This window comes from Ranitomeya variabilis, chromosome 6, assembly GCF_051348905.1.
Source record: "Ranitomeya variabilis isolate aRanVar5 chromosome 6, aRanVar5.hap1, whole genome shotgun sequence".
Taxonomy (NCBI): Eukaryota; Metazoa; Chordata; class Amphibia; order Anura; family Dendrobatidae; genus Ranitomeya; species Ranitomeya variabilis.
Window position 1 is genome coordinate 407,419,704 of NC_135237.1, and position 21,415 is coordinate 407,441,118.

Sequence of the window (21,415 nt, forward strand, 5' to 3'; positions counted from 1 at the left end):
AAGCACTTTTGCAGGATGCGTTTTTTCGCCAAAACGACGCATTGCGACGTATTGCAAAAAACGCTAGTGTGAAAGTAGCCTTATACTGCTGCTGCTAATGTTTATGGGATGACTTCTTGACATTCCCAGGGTTGGACGTCTAGAACTGCGTTGCACACTGTGCCCTCACTGCTGTCTTGGGGAAAAACACTCCTAAGATTATCTACAAGTGTGTTTCGATACTCCAGCATGCACGCTTTCCTTTCCAGCGGGGAAAACATCTGGCTAAAATTACTCTTGTACCATGGATCTAACAGAGTGGGAACCCAGTAATTAGAACCATTTCTAACCCTAAGTATACGGGCATCATATTGTAGATAGTGCAGAAAAGAAGGTGCTCATGTGTTGGGTGCTTCCATGAGGTCCAAATCCGTAGTGTGATGGTGGAAGGGCAACACAAGTTTGCTTCCTCCACCCCCTCCCGCCAATAACGGACACGAGGGGATCAATATCCTCTTCATCTTCTGACTGTTAAGTGTCCATCACCTGTTCCTCCTCTATTTGATCCTGGGTTCCTGCACCTTCACTAACAGTTTGTCTGGTAACATGAGCCCCCCTCAATCGCTGTAAGCCACCTTACCATGGCACCAATCTGTGCAATGACAGTACGGAAATTTGAGATATTGTTATCCCTTCCATTGTCCTTTGCTTCCACCTCTTCCCGCAGACTATTCAAAGTGTGCTCCAGCATGTAGATGACCGGAATAATGATGCAGATGATGGCATCGTCAGCGCTAACCATGTTAGCAGCCATTGTAAGCTTGCGAGCAGGGCCCTCATTCCTCTTGGTATCTGTTGATCTATGTGTTGTTCTGCTGTAATTTCTATTATCTGTACAAGCGCCCTCTAAAATGTAAAGTGCTGCGTAATATCTTGGCACTATAGAAATAAAAATTATTATTATATTACAAAACTGTGCAGAAGGGTGCAGAGGTCCTTTATCTGTGCCCATTCCACAAGCCTGATTTGCACCACATCTGTACTCCATTAGCCCAGACTAAGCAAAAAGGACATACTGCATCAGGGCTTTGTCACTGCTGCCATGGTCTCTGCAACATGTGCAGAGTGGAATTCCACCGAGTCAGAACATTGCAAATCCGTTTAACTGGTAGGCCGAAAGAAGTCGATGACCTGCGGGGTGTGATCATCGGAAGGGAGCACACAGCAACCGCACTTTCTGCAGCAGGGCATCTAGGCCAGGATAGTAGTGGATAAACTGCTGTCCCAGCAGGTTGAGGACATGATCCATGCAAGGTAGGGATGTGATGCTGCTCTGGCGTAGGGCCGCCACCAGGTTTGTACAGTTATCGCAAATGGCCTTCCCTGGCTACAGGGTCAGTGGAAATATCAGAAGACTGACCAGAACTTCCAAGCTAATGTGAACAGGTGCATTCTTAGAACAGCCACCTCCATATACAATATACAAACAAGGAGTGCAAATTTTTTTGTATATTGTATATGGAGGTGGCTGCTCCTAGTATGTACCTGTTCACATTAGCTTGGAAGTGCCAGTCAGTCTCTTGTTATTTGAATGTTAGCTCTCTGACCGAGCACTCTGCCCTTCAATATGTGGTGGTTTTAATTACAGCAGCATCCTACCTGCCCATAAATGCAGGCTTTTGAGAGGTATCCACATTTACCCAGGAATTCATACTTCAGCCTAAGAGGTATTCACACTAGTCACGTAGTGTTCGGGCAGCGTGAGACCACCTTGTCGTTGGTTGCTGGGCATGCATGATTTGGCCAAATTATGTGCTGACCGAGCATGACTGAGTGCAACTTGTTTTTGGATAGCCAGATTCAGTGGAGACAGCCATTGCTCCAACTCCGCCTAGATAGCTGACCACAACTCTTGAGCTGTGCGACTGCAATCTCAAAGCATATTAATTTGAACACTGCCTGATTGTGGTGAGCCATGGCTACGCAGTACAGAAGTGGAGGATTCTATCTGCACTGCTGGAACACGTGTCTGATTAAGGGAGAGGCTGAGGGCACAGGTGGAGGCCCTAGAGGAGATGGTGGCCCTAGAGGAGGTGGCGGAGGTAGAAGCAGTGGTGGAAGTGTTAAATACAGAGGTTTGTCCTGCAAGCCTTGGGGATTTTCAAAGACTTGCCGAGCAGCCCCTTGACCGCCTATCCCCACATGTCAGTGGTGAAATTAAAGAAGTAATGGCGACTGGGCAACTGGTACTGGGGACTGCGACGGCCATCAACTCTCTGAAACCGTCTGTATCCACCAGGCGTAAAGGCAGCATTTCCGTGGCCAACAGATTGGAATTGGTGGAGTTCAAGCTCTTCGCGTTTGCATGTGTAGGAGGAAACATTATTTTATCTGACCACAACTGCGGTACAGAGGGCTGGCTGCTGGTGCTGAGAGAGTGTGGAGTACGGAGAACAGGGCAAACTGATGGAATGTGAATGAGGCAGGGTGGATAAAAATCAATGTTTTTAAAAAAAAAATCAAAAAAATCTGATTTTTTTGATTTAAATCGGATTTTTTTTATTTAAATCGGATTTTTTTCAATAAACTGCTTTTTGAGGAAAATATTTTACCATCCAAAGGTTCTTCCATCATGAGATAAAGCTGAGTTGTTTAACTCAGTAGAATAAAGGCTGTATATGTGTAACATTCACAATGCCATGCTCTTCCAGAGGTTTCTGTAGGATTAGTGGGCAGTTTCTCTCCTATATTATCACAGACGCTCGCTTTACTTACGCAGTTCTCAAAACTGAATTTGACTCCGCAGATGTCCCAGCCTCTTCTTCATGGCAAAAATGTTACAACATGAACAGAGTTGAGAAAAAGACCTTAATCCTATTGTTCTACAAACCTATGAATACAGAATCAACCCCTTCAGTGCCAAGTCCAAGAAGTTAGACAATATGTTTCTGATTGTTTGGAGTGGAATAGATCTGCACAACACAAGAAGAATGTGAATCTAAGTGTTTTGAGGAGGAAGGGCAAGCAGACAAAAAAATGAAAGTGAAACTTTGAGCACAATACTGCAGCATAGCCACAGACAGACAAGTCTGGATCTGTTTGTGTGTACGATCCGAGGTTTATTACATTCTTTCCTTATAATGGCAGCAGGCCGTAAAAGAGACCCAGTTTGGGAATATTTTAATGAAGCTCCTTCGCCTATCGGTAAGGCAGGCATGCGTGCAAAATGCAAACGATGCAACAAAGAGATGCAAGGCCTGGTGGCGTGAATGAGGCAACATCATGAGAAGTGCGGTGATGAAGATGACCAAAGAAACACTTCACTATCAACATCTTCATTTCCCTTCTGGTTGCAGTTTTCATAATGTGATTTCAAACGGCAAACAAGTCCTTGGATATCCTTTTGACAGTATTTGCACTTTGCTCTTGCACCTTTCTTTCCAAGATCTGCTGCTGGCATCTCAACAAAATGAACCCAAATAGGGTCTCTCTTACGACCTGCCATGGCTCACACAGATCACTTATGAAGTTTGATTGTTACTACAGCCAAGTACTGCTGACTATCCAACAAGTTTGGGCATGTCAACTGAATGGAAAAAGAAACTAAACCAAAAGTGAAACCAAGCTAGAAGTGTGGAATTAAAGGGGCAGTATGAACAAAATGTGGAGGCTATTAATAGTTTATACAATTAAGACATGCTGCTTTTAAACACCTACCTATTGCCATATAGTAAAACAAAAAAGATTTTTACTTACTTTGGGGTCCCCCCCTCACCCTGGCGTTAGATCGTTGCCCCTAGTTTCGTCCGTGTAACTATGGGCGCACATGCGCACTGCTCTCACTTCTCATTTTAATCGTGATTTATATTAAAAAAAAACTTTTGATTTAAATCAGTGATTTAAATCATGATTAAAATCATGATTTAAATCGATCCGATTTAAATAGAAAAAAATCTTTTGATTTAAATCGTGATTTAAATCATGATTTAAATCGGCGTGATTTAAATCAATCCACCCTGGAATGAGGTGCAGGCAGCGGAAAACCGCTGCAAAAACACATACACAACAGGTGCACATAGCCTCGACGGGTCCGTCAGAAAGACGGGCCCAGTGCACACGTTTTCCACAATCTGCATAGGATCAGTCATTTCAACGTCTTGACAGATCCTGTGCAGATTTGGATGACGGAAGTGTGAAAGTAGCCCAAGAATCTCCTCCTAAGCTAATTTCCCTGTGTCTTAAAGTACATAAATGTTGAGAAGTTCCTCCTACGTCTCAGGAACTGCCCTTTGAAATGCCTCTTATTAAACTCCTTTTGTGATGACCCTCCCATTTAAATAAATTGTTGGTTGTCATCGGCCTACAATAAATGAAGATCCTCAAGGACCCATTATTTTCTTTACAGATGGCTAGGTCAAGAAAAAAATCTTGTTCCCACCTACTTCACAGGTAAAGCTAAGACCCTGGTCGTTGAAATTAAAATGTGCTACGAAGGATTCAAAAAGACACCGTCTGTCTCACCCATCAGAACCCCAGAATTTTTGGCACATACTACTACAAGCAACCAACCCGTGCATATATGTTTAGTTTCACACTCTCGATTGAAAGAGAATATTTTGACTGGCTGTACCTATGGGCTCAAAAAAAAAAAAAAAATAAAATAAAATATATATATAAATATATATAAATATATATATATATATATATATATATATATATATATATATATATATATATATATATATATATATATATATATATATATATATATATATATATATATTTTTTTTTTTAAGGTTATGCACTCTTTGGGCGTTTGTGCCTTTACCAGTGATAGGACTCCTTAGGGTACTTTAGGGTTAACCCTTTGTTGAGCGGGGGGCACCATAGTCTACGTTAGGGTGCCAACCTCTGCAAAAAGGCAGGGTCGATCTAGTAACTTTCTAGTTACTTGCCTAAAGTACCTGTAAACTCCGTTTAGAGCTCTATCGTGGTCTATTCTTTTTTCTAGAGTGTTTTTTAATGTATACATCTAAATATTTTTAGATTTATGTTACGGTATGTATTCTATATTTAATGTATACATCTAAAGAAGCCAGCTCAGCTCTGGAAAAGCATTTATTGGACAGATGACACCAAGATCAACCTGTACTAGAATGATGAGAATAAGAAATTATGTAGAAGGCTTAGAATGGCTCATTATACAAAGCACAGCATATCCTCTGTAAAATATGGTGGAGGCAGTGTGATGGGCATGCATGACTGCCAGTGGCACTGGGTAACTAGTCTTTAATGATGATGTGACTGAAGACAAACAGCCGGATGAATTCTGAAGTGTTCAGGGTTATACTTTCTGCTCAGATTCAACCAAATGCAGCAAAATTGATGAGACAGCGCTTCACAGTACAGATGGACAACGATAAACATTTTATTTTTTGTTTCTTAAAGCAAAGTAGTGGAATATTCTGCAATGGCCAAGTCACTAGATCTCAACCCCAATGAGAATGCATTTCACATGCTTAAGACAAAACTTAAAGCAGAAAGACCCACAAACCAGCAACAACTGAAAAGTCAGCTGCAGTAACAGCAAGGAAAAGCGTGGAAATCCAGCATTTGCCTGCATTCTCGAAGCTCTGGACGTCACCAGTCATTTTTTGAAAAGGTTTCTCTACAAAGTATTAAAAATGACATTTATGGTAAATTTAATTTAATTACTTTTGAGCCCCTGAAATGAGAAGGCTTTGTAGAAAAACGGTTGCAATTTTTTTTAACGTTTCATGGGATATTTTTGTTCAACTACTAATTAAAACTGAAAGTCCCCGTGCCCCCAGAACCAACAGCAGTTGCGTCTGCACATGTAAATACCCTGCCTAACAGTCCTTGTAGTGCATTACACACAAAGTTTTCTAAAGTCCGTTTATGATCTGTAAATGATGCCTATGACTAGTCAATGGGGCGTTAAGTGTCCCCACACTAGTTGGCACACTTTGCAAGTTATCACGCCCTTGAGGGCATGATAACATAACTTACAAGAGCTGGGGTCATAGCAAGCATTACACATACCTCGCGCATGCGCGCAGCTTCTTCCCCTCACTTCATGGATCCTCTGAAGCCAGGTGTATGCATCCCGGCTACAGAGAGGCGCATGATAGTGCAGAAGACTTCTGATCACACACAGTGCGGCTTATGAATATTGGTGACGTTTTCCAGATCACTTTGTAACAGATGACTGGTTCATCAGGTGTGCTCACTAGTCAGATTGTTCAGAGCCCCTATTTCCACTTTAGTCTCAATAGTGATGTGTGGAAGGAGTTTGAGATGGTCAAAAATGAAAAGTTTTTCAACTGGAAACTAATTGATGAAATGCTCCTCATTTGTTTTTGTTTTTTGCCTCCTAAAGTTTTTTGGCTGGATATCGCTTGCATTAGGAGCGGTTTCAAAAATGTATTTTTATGTTTTTTACACCACGCGTTTTAAAGACTTTTTTTTAGGTTTCTTCTAGAAAGGACCCTTTCACAAAACATTCACTGTGTGCACAGTGTTAAGAGTTGCACACTATACCAATCCTCATTTGCCAGAAAGTAACTGGAAAAAAACCCCCAAAGAGCAAGAGATACAATTTAATTGTATTGCATAAAAAAAAAAATGAGCTCCATATTTACCAAGGAACCCACTTGGAGAGATCACAGCAACCAAAGAAGAGTAGACAGCGTCCAATCCAGGGTTTTGAATTTTATTACGCCACAGAAAGCACAATGTTTTCAACCCATACATTTTTCACACTTGAAAAATACTCATTATGGGTTGAAACGTTGTGCTTTCTATGGCGTAATAAAATTCTTTTCAATTCAAAACCCTGGATTGGACGCGGTCTACACTTCTTTGGTTGCCATGTAAAGGGATGTCCACAATACCAACCATAAAAAAAACAAAAAAAACTGGTGACAAATGTACAAGTTTACACGAACCATAATTAGGCGATGTTGGTTAAACACTACATGAAACAATCACAAAAAAATCAATACAAATCCAATATTCCACTTGTGATCCAATAATTTTAGATGCAGTTCATTTTCATCTTGTGTTTCCATTCAGTCCCATTCCACACCAAAAACTACTGACTTCAGGTTCCATCAAAGTGTTTATTTGGACACACGAAAGAGTTTTATTCTTCCTCCTCAAATAGGATACAATCTGTGATAGAACCAGACAGACGTGCGTCTCACAAGGAGAAAAAAAAAAAAAAAGTGGAAACCCTGGAATTACTTACATCTCTGTGCCCACTGCTTGCTGCATCGTGAAGAGGTGTATCATCATCGAGCCCCTGCGTATTCACATCAGCTCCCGCTGCTATCAAAAGTTTTGCAACATCATAATATCCCATATTACAAGCTTCATGTAGAGGCGTCCAACCTGAAAAGTGTAAATTCTCATAATTATTATGCTATCTTAATGGTTTCTAAACCAACCTATTCACCTGTATTATACACCAGGGAAACACACAGATTTATCAAAACAAAAATCAACCACTGACTCGTTACATGCAGATGGCATTACAGATGCATTTCTATAATGGCAGGTAACAATTATTAGTTACCGTATTTTTCGGACTATAGGACGCACCGGACTATAAGGCGCACCCAGGTTTTAGAGGTGGAAAATAGGGAAAAAAATATTTGAAGCAAAAAAAATGTGGTAAAATATTTAATAACATAAATAACATACTATTATATGTGGTGTTATTATATATAATAGTATGTTATTATGTTGGAAGCTGCGGGACCAGTGTGGTGTCTGTATAGTATATGAAGACACTGGAGGGTGAGTATAAGAATGGGGGCACAGGGCTTATAGTGAAAGCACCACTCCAGCACTGCAAAATAACACTGGAGTGCGGCTTTAAAATCCCATGGGAGAACTATAACTCCCAGCATGTCCTGAAGATCCTATGACATGCTGGGAGTTATAGTTCACCAAAGGAGTGGCAGAGTGCTTTATTGTGTTTTGTAAAGACTAACCTCTTAATTGTGGGAGCCAGCCTGTGGTGAGGTAAAAGCTGGAGCATCCCATGGCTGCACACACAGAGCCCTCTCTCTTGTTGCCTTTCCACAGCGCATGCGCAGGACATAAGAGGAAGCTGCAGATTCTAGGTGGGAGTCTGAAGGACCTATGATGATGTCAGAAGAGGGAGGGCTCTGAGCTGCCATGTGATGCTCCAGCCCGCCCACTTCTGACATCACACAGGTCCTCCTTGTGCACCACAGACAGCTCAGCGTCCAGCACAGGCAGGTATGCAGCGATCTCCTGGCCCCTGCTGCTGCTGCCTCCTCCCCCGGACACACAGATTCTCCCCAGAATCAGTGCTGGGGAAACTGTGTGTCGCTGCTTAAGTGCAGTATTCATTTGCTGCTCCCCGCTCAGCTGATCGGTGGGCGGGGAGCCACTAATGAATATTCACTGCACTTAATCAGCGGGGCCATGTGGTTTCCCCAGCAGCGGGACATCCTGAAGTGGGATATCATTGCGATCCCACTCGCTGCTGCCCCCCTCCCCACATGCTATATCCGTACTATAAGACGCACCCACACTTTCCTCCCAAATTTGGAGGAAAAAAAGTGCGTCTTATAGTCGGAAAAATACGGTAATCACAATGGGCGCAGAATAGTTTTTTTTTACAAAGACAAAATACAAAGCACCCCCCCAAAAAAAAATGTTTAAAAAAATAAATAAAACACTGTTACTGATTCATTAAGGCTGCCATTGAATCTGGTGCATCTTCTCAGTAGCAAGCACTTTGCCATAAATGCTAGTCCAGTCAAAAACAGGAGTAGCGTTTCTGGCATAAAAACCTGCTGGCACTTTTGCAGAATTTAATGGGCAGGCGTAGCCACAAATCGACCCGACTACACCCCAGTTCTGCCCATTTTGGCAAAAATCCTTAAAACTGGTGTAAAACTATGAAAGTTGCAACATTTTTGAACAACTCCGCATCGCTCAAAAATTTGGAGACTTTTCAAGGCATTTTATGTCAATTTCTATGTGATTTGATGAACTCACCCTCCAAGTGTTTAACTCTTTTGGCAGAATGTACTAAAATTTTGTGCAGAAATATTTGCAAAACATGGATGGAAACAAAACATTACATTTCCAATGTAAACTGAATTTCCATGTTATTTCTATACAATACAGTCAGACTCAAAAATGTTATTCCCAAACAAGTTATCCTAATTTACAGGATAAGGAATAACTTGCCGATTGCTGGTATCTGACCAACGATACCAAGATTATCTATGGTGGTCTGCTAGAAACAGCTGAGCACAGCACTCGAATATTTATAGTAGTCCCATTGACAATGAATCGCGAGGAGGCTGAGCCTGCCACATCTGCGCCATTCATGACAAGGCTGCAAAGCCCCATTCCCTGGATAGTTGAGGTTTCCACAGTCAGTACCCAGCAAACAGCAAGTTATCCCCTGTTCTATAGATAGTGGATAGCGTTATCTCAAAACAACAAGTTAAGGCTACTTTCACACTAGCGTTAACTGCATTCCGTCACAATGCGTTGTTTTGCCGAAAAAACGCATCCTGCAAAAGTGTTTGCAGGATGCGTTTTTTCGCCATTGATTAACATGAAGCGACGCATTGTGACGCACTGCTACGAATGCGTCGTGCAGTGGCGGACCGTCGGGAGCAAAAAACTCTACATGTAACGTTTTTTGCTCACGACGGTCCGCTTTTTCCGACCGCGCATGCGCGGCCGGAACTCCGCCGGAACTCCGCCCCCACCTCCCCGCACCTCACAATGGGGCAGCGGATGCGCTGGAAAAATGCATCCGCTGCCCCCGTTGTGCGGCGGGGAAAACGCTAGCGACGGGCCGAGCCCGACGCTAGTGTGAAAGAAGCCTAACATTCAATTTCCAAAAACTTCTATTCTAGCAAGCATTTCTCTAATCTTACCTGCAAAATCTTTAACCTTGACATTGGCGCCTAGACGAATAAGTTCCTTTACTTGACTTATGTCTCCTCGTATAGCTGCCATGTGCAATGGAGTTTCTCCGCGCTCGTTTCTTTTATTTACTTTGTCCTTTTGCCTTGTGGAGGATGTTGGAGTTTTTTTCTGAGTTGGTGTTGCCTGAGAGGGGTGATTTGGGGTAGAATCTGTGGACAAATAGGAGTTAAATCATTAAACCGGTAGATGGAATATGTGAATTAATCCATATATTTATGGATTTTCCATCATTTTTAGCTCACATCTGATACCAAATTTTTTAATTTAGTTTAATACAGCGATTTAAAATTTATTTTTTGGTAAATGTAAAAATCGCTAATAAGGAGGTTACATATGGAGGTGTCCACACATATAAAAATAGCTGGGAAAGACCATTGTTAACATAACAGACTTCGTGAAACAAAAAACAAGCCACAGTAATTCGGCTGACCTTTTTGGAATCTACTATATAATTATCTAAGGGTCACTTCCGTCTGTTTGTCTGTGTCTGTCTCGGAAATCCCGCATCGCTGATCAGCGATGGGCACAGTCCGGCCGCGAATTGGCCCCTCCCTACTCCCCTGCAGTCAGTGTCCCTCCATACCCCCCCCCCCAGTCAGCACCCATATAGCGTTAACCAGACTGCCTAACACCGCGGCATAACGCGGTGTAAGGCAGTCCGTTAACGCTGCCATTAACTCTGTGAGACCAACTTTTTACTATTGATGCTGCCTATGCAGCATCAATAGTAAAAACATATAATGTTAAAAATAATAAAAAATCGTTATCTTCTCACCCTCCAGCAGCCCCCAGTTCCAGCCCAGGCCTTTCCCGCTCCTCGCACGCCGCTCCGGTCTCAAGAATGCCTTACGGCAATGACTGGAGATGACGTAGCTGTCTCGCGAGACCGCTACATCATCACGTTATGCCTGCAGCATTTCCGGGTCCGTCACCGCTTTTGACAAGTGTGACCAACTTTTTACTATTCATGCTGCCTATGCAGCATCAATAGTAAAAAGATATAATGTTAAAAATAATTTTAAAAAAAATCGTGATATTCCCACCTTCCGTCGCTTCCGCAGAAGCTTTTCCTGCAGCTCGCGATGCTCCAGTCCCACCGCTTCGCTGATTGGCCGCGCCGGCTGGGCGCAACCATTCAGCGACATTGGCGCGGGATTTAAACACCGCTTCGCTGATTGGTCATGCCAGCTGGCTGCGACCAATCAGCGAAACGTGATTTAAATCCCGCGCCAATGTCGTTGATTGGTCGCGCCCCGGCTGATTGGTCGCTGATCAGAGCCAGGCGTAGTCCGGCTGCGAATAGGCATGGGATTTGAACCACACTTCAGGCCGGACTGCGCCTGTCTCTGATTGGTCGCGGCACGCCGGCGGCGACCAATCAGTGAAGCGTGGTTCAAATCACGCGCAAATTCGCGGCCGGGGGTGGGACATGCCCAGTCCGGCCACGAATTGGTGCGGGATTTGAACCAAGCTATATACTACGTGCGCAGCGTTCTATACTACGTGCGCAGCGTTCTATACTACGTGCGCAGCGCTCTATACTACGTGCGCAGCGTTCTATACTACGTGCGCAGCGTTCTATACTACGTGCGCAGCGTTCTATACTACGTGCGCAGCGTTCTATACTACGTGCGCAGCGTTCTATACTACGTGCGCAGCGTTCTATACTACGTGCGCAGCGTTCTATACTACGTGCGCAGCGTTCTATACTACGTGCGCAGCGTTCTATACTACGTGCGCAGCGTTCTATACTACGTGCGCAGCATTCTATACTACATGCGCAGCGTTCTATACTACGTGCGCAGCGTTCTATACTACGTGGCTCCTATATTCTACATGGCTGTGCTATATAATACGTGGCTGTCTGTGTTACGTGGCCTCTGCTATATGCTATGTGGCTGCTATATATACATACATATTCTAGAATACCCGATGCATTAGAATCGGGCCACCATCTAGTTCTGAATAACTGCTCTATTTGCTTTTATTTTTTTCCCACGGTTTTACAGAGTATTTTTTTTATTTTTTTTTAAATCTTCCATACAGTGTCAGAGATATGGGCCTTTTCATTTAGAGCTGATTTTTATGGCTTTTAAAAAGGGGCATTACTTGCGGGTGATCATTTAGAGAATCCTGAAAACACGCCACCAGAGAATCCAGTGATCCACTCCTCCTTGGTACAGACCATAAAAACTGCACTAAACAAAGGCCCAGATCTCTGGAACCATTTGATGGATTTAAACAAAATGAAAAACAAGAATAAAATAAAAGCAAAAAATGGATGTTATATAGGACCTACTCACAAGAGGCAATATTAGAGCGCCACAAAAGGGTTTAGCACTAGGTGCTCCCCTAATCTCTACAGAATATACACAGTAAATATGATTGTGGGCTGTCACCAGACGTTTATTTTCTACTAGATGGAGGCCTGATGCTATAAGCTTTGGGAGGGCGGTAATGTCACGATGGGGGCAGGCTTTGCAGCATTGAGAATCTCTCCCCCCCCCCCCCATGTGCTCACCCACCTATCCACTCTTTCCCCATGTGCTGACTTCTCACGTCTGTGCTCTCTTTGACCTGTCTACCCCATGTGCTATCCCCCTTGTCTGCGGTCTCTCTCCTTCCTGTGTTCTCCCCTCATGTGCCGTCATGCTGCTTTCCTTTCATTGTCATACTTTTTAGGAGGAGCCATGTTGGCGTTGATATTTGCTTTTAAAAGGGGTTATCCCAAGAACGAAAGTTCATTTTAAAAATTGTCTGTTTCTCACTGTGTACAGAACATACCATAGCTCCCGGGCAGGGGAGGAAGCAAAAGACAGTACTGACATTACAGCAGGAGATTGCAGAGGATATATTTTGTGAGGTAAAATATTTTTTTAAAACAGTCAGTGAAATATTTTACCTCACAAAATGAATCCACTGTGATCCCCTGCTGTAATGTCAGTATTGTCTTTTGCTTCCTCCCTTGCCCAGGAGATGTGGTATGTTCTGTACACGGTGAGACAGAGACAATTTTTAAAATTAACTTTCGTTTGTGGGAAAACCCCTTTAAATGTGACCGGCTTCCTCTGCCTGTAGACACGTCACGCATCTGCCGCCAGGATCAGCTGAATGATTCACTGCACCTGCACGGAATTAGCACAGGCGCAGTAAATCAGACCATCGCCATATCTTTGTGCAGGCAGATAGCGGCGGTCACATTAAAACTGCGTATGCGCTCCTCCTGTACAAAGATGGCGGCAGTCAGTGAATCATTCGGCTGATCCCGGCAGCTACATGTTTGCAACGGTGTTCCTCTGGTGGTATCGCACAAGAGGCTGCGTGTGAGTGTGTGTGTGAGAGAGAGAGAGAGAGAGAGAGAGAGAGAGAGAGTGTGAGTGAGTGAGTGAGTGAGTTGTGACGGTGTTCCGCTGGTGGTACCAGCAGCAGTTTCCATATTGAGACACCCATCACTTGGGTGTCCTAATATGGCGATTGGTGAACTTCCCCTGCTTGGAATTCTGGGATACGGTGACATCTGGACAGAACAGGAAGTGAAAACATTACAAGGCAATTATATAAACAGATTTGCACAGTAATATCAGATATGCTTTAGCCCTATGTAACAGCAGCATATTAGAAAACACATGTTTTTTTTGCCATCATTAATCGGGTCCGCTGCACCCTGATAGTGCATTTGTTTGGAGGCTTCAGCAGGTAATCATCTCTGGCTTTTTTCTCTGAATTTTTTTCAATTGTTGGAGGATTTTTAAGTCCTCTTTGTGTCTGTGAGCTTTTACTCAATATTAGAAAACACAGTACGGCTACGTTCACATTTGCGTTGTTGGGCGCAGCATCGTCGACGCATACCGACGCATGCGTCATGCGCCCCTATCTTTAACATGGGGGGTGCACGGACATGCGCCGGTATGCGTTGTACTGCGTTTTACGACGCACACGTCATATAGACGCACAAGACGGGGCGCCGGGGACGCCACTTGTAGCGTTTTCCCTGCACCGAAAGTCCCGATCTGTAGGATCTTATGACAACGCATGCGTCGCAAAACGCTGCGTTGTGTACATGCATTGTTGGTTGCGTCGCCGATGCTGCGCCCAACAACACAAATGTGAACGTAGCCTAAGGTGGAAAAAAATTGTGCCTCCACCAAAAATACAGCAGAGACCACAGATATAAGAATTAATCCCCCTCCTACCACTCACGGATACACACCAGCCTGTCCATCACCATAGAGTGGACCAGGGAGAAAAAGCAGAACAATACGATGTATTCACATTGCAGGGCTGCTACCTGGGCTGTTGTCTCGGGCAGTCATCTGCATGAGGAGAGCCATCTGCTTCCGCTCAGATAAGGGGTAACCAAAGAGGATATTGACGGGAGTAGATTTCTTACTTCCGGGATCTTTTTTCATTTTTTTTTTCTCTGGTCCTTCTTTCTCTGAAAAGTGCAGTAAAAGGATCATTCATAAACTTTCAATTATTTCCAAAACATGCTGGGCCTTTTCAAGTATCTCTTATGAATAAGATACTAATTAATGCTGGTGTAGGAGAACAACATTGGAGTCATTAAAGAACTGATAAGAATCAAGCAACATGAATGTGTTATGGTGCATTGTTAGAGATGAAACTCCTCATGTGCTCCACACATTCCAGTGGCTACAGCCCATAACACTCCAGACCATTCACTGCTCAGAGACCATCAATTCCAGGATGCATTAGGAGCACAGTTTGGGGGACTGGAAACATCTCAATCTCACCATCTCAGAGGGCCTAGCTAAACCACTACGCAGCATTTCAAATCATCTAGATAGAAATTTTGCCTTTATGAAAAGAAAAAATTCTGCGATGTAAGGTGGTTATACCAGATGATGACTACAGTGGTAAACTTGATAGCCCCGACCTCCCACTTGTCAGTGCTCGGGATATACTCATACAAGTTAAAGGGAATCTGTCACCCCCAAAATCGTATATGAGCTAAGGCCACCGGCATCAGGAGCTTATCTACAGCATTCTACTCACCTGGGTGGGCGGTCCGGTCCGATGGGCATCACGGTCCGGGGCCTCCTATCTTCATACGATGACGTCCTCTTCTTGTCTTCCTGCCGCAGCTCCAGCGCAGGCGTACTTTGTCTGCCCTGTTGAGGACAGAGCAAAGTACTGCAGTGCGCAGGTGCTGGGCCTCTCGGACCTTTCCTGGCGCCTGCGCACTGCAGGTCATTGGTCTGCTCTCAACAGGGCAGATAAAGTACGCCTGCGCCGGAGCAGCGGCAGGACGACCAGAAGAGGACGTCATCGTATGAAGATAGAAGGCGCCGGACCCAGACGCCCATCCCCATCAGACCGGACCGCAACGGGACCTCCCCTGGGTGAGTATAATAATAACCTGTTTTTCTTACCTTTCAGGTTACATCGGGGGCTTATCTACAGCATTACAGAATGCTGAAGATTAGCCCCTGATGCCGGTGGCCTTAGCTCATATACGATTTTTGGGGTGACAGATTCCCTTTAAAGCACCACTTGGAGCGCTTTTTTTTTTCTTCTAGTGTTGGCATGGCACTTTAAATGTAAGCCATATGATCATACTCTCACCCTCTGGCGTCTTCAGTTTTTCAGCACCGCTCTAGTCCCGCGGCGGATCATGTGAGCGCCGCTTCTGACTGGCTGGAAGTCAGAAGTTACGTCACAAGTTCTCAATGTAAGTTTGAGAGCTAGAAGCGATCGTGCTATCCTTAAATTTTGGATAACAAGAGGAAGACCAGATGGGACACAGACTTTAAAGGTTGGACTTCAGAAAGGCAGATTTTAATGGATTCAGAAAAAAGTAGGAAAGGTCCAATGGTTGGATGTTCAAAAGGACAGAAATGTCCAAGGAGGATAAGAGATTTTGCTAAATTAAATTCTCACCGCACAATCGGTAACAATCCCAAAAAGAAAAATTGGAAGCATTTAAAGAGACCAGGGTGGATGAACACAGAACTTAATCACTTGTTAAAAAGGAAAAAATAAATGTATGTCAAACGGAAAGAGGGGGCATATCTATAGAAAAATATAATTCTGTTTGCAGGGCAAGCATTAGAGCTAAAGCCAGTAATGAAGTGAGGTTTGCAAGGGAGACCAAAAGGAATAAAAAAGGATTTTGGTGGTATGTGAAAATCAAAAGAATAGTCAAAGATGCTGTAAGATTTTTACAGGATGAAAAAAGGGCTAAGTGCTCAAAAATGATGTTGAGAAGGCTGAACTTTTAAATTCGTATTTTGTTTCTATGTTCTCTAAGAAAGTAATTGAAGATCAACTGATCTTCACGGTGCCATCGAAGGAATAAAAGAATCCACACCATCTATAAACAGAGAGATGGTGATGGAACACTTCGCTAATTTACATGAACTTAAATCTCGTGGTCCAGAAGAATTACATCCTAAGGTACTGAAAGAGTTAGACGAAATTGCAGAACCACTAGCCAGAATCTTTGAAAAATCCTGAAAAACAGGAGAAGTCCTAGAAGATTGGAGAAGAGCAAATGTCCCCATCTTCAAAAAAGAAAAGAATGTGGAGCCAGGAAATTACAGGAAAGGCATTTCAACAAACTATTAAATAGCATGTATGTAAGTATTTGGATAAGAAAACCATAATTAACCAGCGCTAGCATGGGTTTGTAGCAAACAAGTCAAGCCAGGCTCAGTCCTGGCCTCAGCATTGTTCAACATTTATATGAATGATCTAAATAATGGAACTGAAGGTAAACTGATCAAATTTGCAGACTATGCAAAGCAGGGAGGGATAGCTAGCACTAGAAAAGACAAAGAAAGGATTCAGAAGAATCTAGAAAAGCTTGAACAATGGGCAGTAACTAAAAGTACCGTCACACTCAGCGACGCTGCAGCGATATAGACAACGAGCCGATCGCTGGAGCGTCGCTGTTTAGGTCGCTGTAGAGACGTCAAACACAGCAGCTCCAGAACGATGCAGGAGCGATCCTGTGACGTAACGGTGACTCACTTATCGTTCTCACAGGTTGTTAGCTCCATGTAAAACATTGCTGGCATCGTTGCTTTTGCTGTCAAACAGGATGATACACGCTGACCTGACGACCAAATAAAGTTCTGGACTTCTAGCTCCGACCAGCGATATCACAGCGGGATCCAGATCGCTGCTGCGTGTCAAACACAACGAGATCGCTATCCAGGACGCTGCAACGTCACGGATCGTTGTCGTTCTCGCAGTAAAGTTGCTGAGTGTGAAGGTACCTTAAGGCTAGGTTCACATTTGCGGTTGAGTCCGCAGCGTTTCGTACGCAACCGCAAACGCATGGCAAAACACATGCAACACATGATAATGCTGCATTTTTTATCAGCATCAACTTACGCATGACGGATAAAAAGCTGCAACGTTTGCATGCGTTCGCGTTGTTTATGTGTTTGTTATAAAAAAATTTTTCAAGGAGAATTCCATTGACTAATGCCCGACTAATCCATCTCTCTCCTCGCTACTCCTGCGCTTCCCCCCTCTGCAAATCTCTTCACTGGCTCCCATTCCCTCAGCGTATCCAGTTCAAATTACTAATACTGACCTACAAAGCCATCCATAACCTGTCTCCTCCATATATCTCTGAACTAATCTCCCGATATCTTCCCTCACGTAATCTCCGGTCCTCCCAAGACCTCCTTCTCTCCTCCACACTTATTCGCTCCTCATCCAATCGCCTCCAAGACTTCTCCTGAATATCCCCCATCCTCTGGAACGCTCTGCCCCAACACGTCCGACTATCAACCACAGTCGGATCCTTCAGACGGAACCTGAGAACTCATCTCTTCAGGAAAGCCTACAGCCTGCACTGACCTCGCTGCCTCCTCATCACTACTGAAGCTACCGCCTCACCAACACCGGAGCTCCCGCAACCCCCAACCTACTGTCTCCTTCCCCATAATCCTGTAGAATGTCCTCGCCCCTCTGTATCAGTCTGTCATTGTAAGTTTGTCTACTGTAAGTGATATCTGTAACCTGTATGTAACCCCTTCTCATGTACAGCACCATGGAATCAATGGTGCTATATAAATAAATAATAATAATAATAATAATTGACACAAGCCAAGTCCCAATGGGCGAGGCTCATGGGATTTCTGTATATAGACCCTTGTGCAAACGCAAGCGAACGCATGTCCTTGCGTTCCTATGCATGCCCATAGACTGTAATGTGTTTTGACGCACTCCTTCTGCAAGCGTCCGCATGCATATGCCTGTGGAAATTTGACGGCAAAAAAATTCGAACATGGTGCGTCAGCCGCACACCACGAAAATACGCATGCGTTACCAAACGCGGGAAAACACATGCACCTGCGTCTACAATGTTAAAGATAGGAAATCAAGAAGCACGCGGATGTATGCATCAGAAACGCTGCGGACTCAACCGCAAATGTGAAACCAGCCTAATAGAATGGTATTTACAGAGAGAAATGCAAGATTCTACATATGGGCAAGAAAAATGAAAATTACATCTACAGAATGTGAGGAATAGAACCAAGCAACAGCATGTGTGAAAAAGACTTGGGGATTCTAATAGATCATAGAGTGCACATGAGTCAACAATGTGATGCAGCAGAAAAAAAGGCAAACAGTTCTGGGATGTATTAAGAGTAGAATAGAGTCTAGATCACATGAAGTAATTATCCCCCTCTACTCCTTGGTCAGGCCTCATCTGAAATACAGTGTCCAGTTCTGGGCACCACATTATAAAAAATATGTTGAAAAACTGGAGCAAGTCCAGAGAAGAGCTACCAGGATGATGAGTGGTCTGCAAAGCATATCCTACAAGGAACAGTTAAAGGATCTGGGAATGTTTAGCTTGCAAAAAAAAAAAAAAGAAGGCTAAGTGGAGACAATAGCGGTATACAAATATCTGAAGGGATGTCAGTGTAGAGGGATCATCCTTATTCTCATTTGCATATGGAAACAAGAGAAGCAATGGAAAGAAACCAAAAGGGAGAAGATACAGATTAGATATTAGAAAAAACTTTTTGACAGTGAGGGTGATTAATGAGTGGAACAGGCTGCCAGGAGGAGAGTTCTCCCTCAATGGAAGTTTTCAAACCGAGTGTGAGGACATAATCCATGGAAGAAAAAAAAAAAAAAAGACATTCCCTGAAAATAAGCCCTACCCCATCTTTGGTAGCAAAAAGTAATAAAAGACCTTGACTTATTTTCGGGGAAACACTATATTGTACAAATGATTACAGGTTCAAGCCTCCTAGAAGGACTGAATAATAAAAAAAAAAAAAAAAAAAAAAGTGTTGGTAATACAAGCTATACTAGTAACACTAGGTTACTAAGAGGGTTTAATGTGACTGGATTTTGGTTCTGTGTTTTTTGAGAGACTTAAAGACACTGGCCTGGAAAAGTCAATCCTATGATTCAGTCCGGGGCGTATAAGCTATTAACATCAGCCGGGTTAGCTCAGCAGTGTGAAGAGTGTTGAGACTGGAGAAAGGCAGAGCTGCTGGCTAGTCTACTCAGCAAAGCAAAGACAGGAGTGCTGGAGCTAAATAGAGAGGTGTTTGTTTGGTGACCACATTTAATACATATGTGAGCAGCTGCTGGAATTACACAGGTTGATGAAGCTGCTGCATTTATGTTTCAATATGCCTGAAGAGAAAAGGACCGTTTAGGTTTCCGCTGTAAAAGTTTATGACGGACAATATAAACTACATGCTGTTTTGCTATAAAACCCTGTGCCATGCGGGTAAATGCAGCTTAAAGAGAACCGGTCACCAGTTTTTGGCTTATAAACCCTGTCCATCACCTTAAGATGATAAGAATAGGAATCCTGCACCCCCTTTATAGCCTCGGTCGTGCTCCTGTATACCTCAGAAAAAGTGTTTATTTGTCCCACGCTGTATGTAAATTGTGCTGTTCAGTCCGATGGGTGTGCCTACATTGTGATCAGTCCCCGCTCCCTTCAAATATGGATGATGCCTCTCCGTTAACCACATGGTACCCAAAGTCTCATGCCAACTTAGTGGAGTCTGAGAGCTGCGAAGGCGCTCCTCACTGTGCATTATTGAACAGCCAGCGATTCCCCCATACAGGCGCGAGACTTCGGGCACTACGTGAATGATGCAGAGATGTCATCCACTTATATATACTTACTAGCTGAAGAGCCCGGCGTTGCCTGGGCATAGTAAATATCTGTGGTTAGTTATAGCACCTCACTTCTCTCATTTTCTCCCTTACACCTCTCATTTTCCCCCTCACATCTCTCATTTTCTCCCTAACACTTGTAATTTTGACCTCACATCTGTCATTTTCCGATCACTCCACTATTTTCCCTCACTCCTCTCATTTTGCACTCACACCTTTTCATTTTCACCTCACACCCCTCATTTTCACCTCAGTATATGCATGTTTGTCATCTCCCTTATATATAGTATACACCTGTATGTCATCTCCTGTATATAGTATATACCTGTAGGTCATCTCCCCTGTATATAGTATATACCTGCTGTATGTCATCTCCTCCGGTATATTGTATATACCTATGTGTCATCTCCTCCTATATATAGTACATACCTGTATGTCATCTCCTGTATATAATATATACCTGTGTGTCATCTCCTCCTGTATATAGTATATACCTGTGTCATCTCCCCTGTATATAGTATGTACCTGTGTGTCATCTGCTCCTGTATATAGTATATATCTGTGTGTCATTTCCTCCTGTATATAGTATATACGTGTGTCATCTCCCCTGTATATAGTATATACCTGTGTCATCTCCTCCTGCATATAGTATATATCGGTGTCATTTCCCCTGTATATAGTATGTACCTGTATGTCATCTCCTCCTGTATATAGTATATACCGGTGTGTCATATACTATATACAGGGGAGATGTGTGTGTGTCATCTCCCCTGTATATAGTATATACCGGTGTGTCATCTCCTCCTGTATATAGTATATACCAGTATGTCATCTCCTCCTGTATATAGTATATACCTGTGTGTCATCTCCCCTGTATATAGTATATATGTGTGTGTCATCTCCCCTGTATATAGTATATACCTGTGCGTCATCTCCTCCTGTATATAGTATATATCTGTGTGTCATCTCCTCCTGTATTAGACCTCGTTCACATGTTATTTGCTCAGTATTTTTAAGCTAAATTGGCAGCCTGATAAATCCCCAGCCAACAGGAAGCCCTCCCCCCTGGCAGTATATATTAGCTCACACAAACATAATAGACAGGTCATGTGACTGATAGCTGCCGTATTTCCTATATGGTACATTTGTTGCTCTTGTAGTTTGTAGTTTTGCGTATTGATCAGATTTTTATTTTTGAAGGATAATACCAGACTTGTGTGTGTGTTTTAGGGCGAGCTTCATGTGTCAAGTTGTGTGTGTTGAGTTGCATGTGGCTACATGCATGTAGCGACTTTTGTGA

The 21,415-nt window shown here is 43.3% G+C and overlaps 1 protein-coding gene across 4 annotated transcripts in view; it reads right to left on the reverse strand.

Moving 5' to 3' along the window:
• The window catches only part of ANKRD12 (ankyrin repeat domain 12), a 159,609-nt gene that overhangs the window by 33,414 nt on the left and 104,780 nt on the right, over window positions 1-21,415 (reverse strand). For all 4 annotated transcript variants that reach the window (XM_077270210.1, XM_077270211.1, XM_077270209.1 and 1 more), the window contains exons 5-7: window positions 14,276-14,422; window positions 9,936-10,136; window positions 7,250-7,392 (exon numbers count right to left, since the gene is read on the reverse strand). In XM_077270210.1, the coding sequence (XP_077126325.1) occupies window positions 7,250-7,392; window positions 9,936-10,136; window positions 14,276-14,422 (491 nt within the window). The remainder of the gene's footprint in view (window positions 1-7,249; window positions 7,393-9,935; window positions 10,137-14,275; window positions 14,423-21,415) is intronic.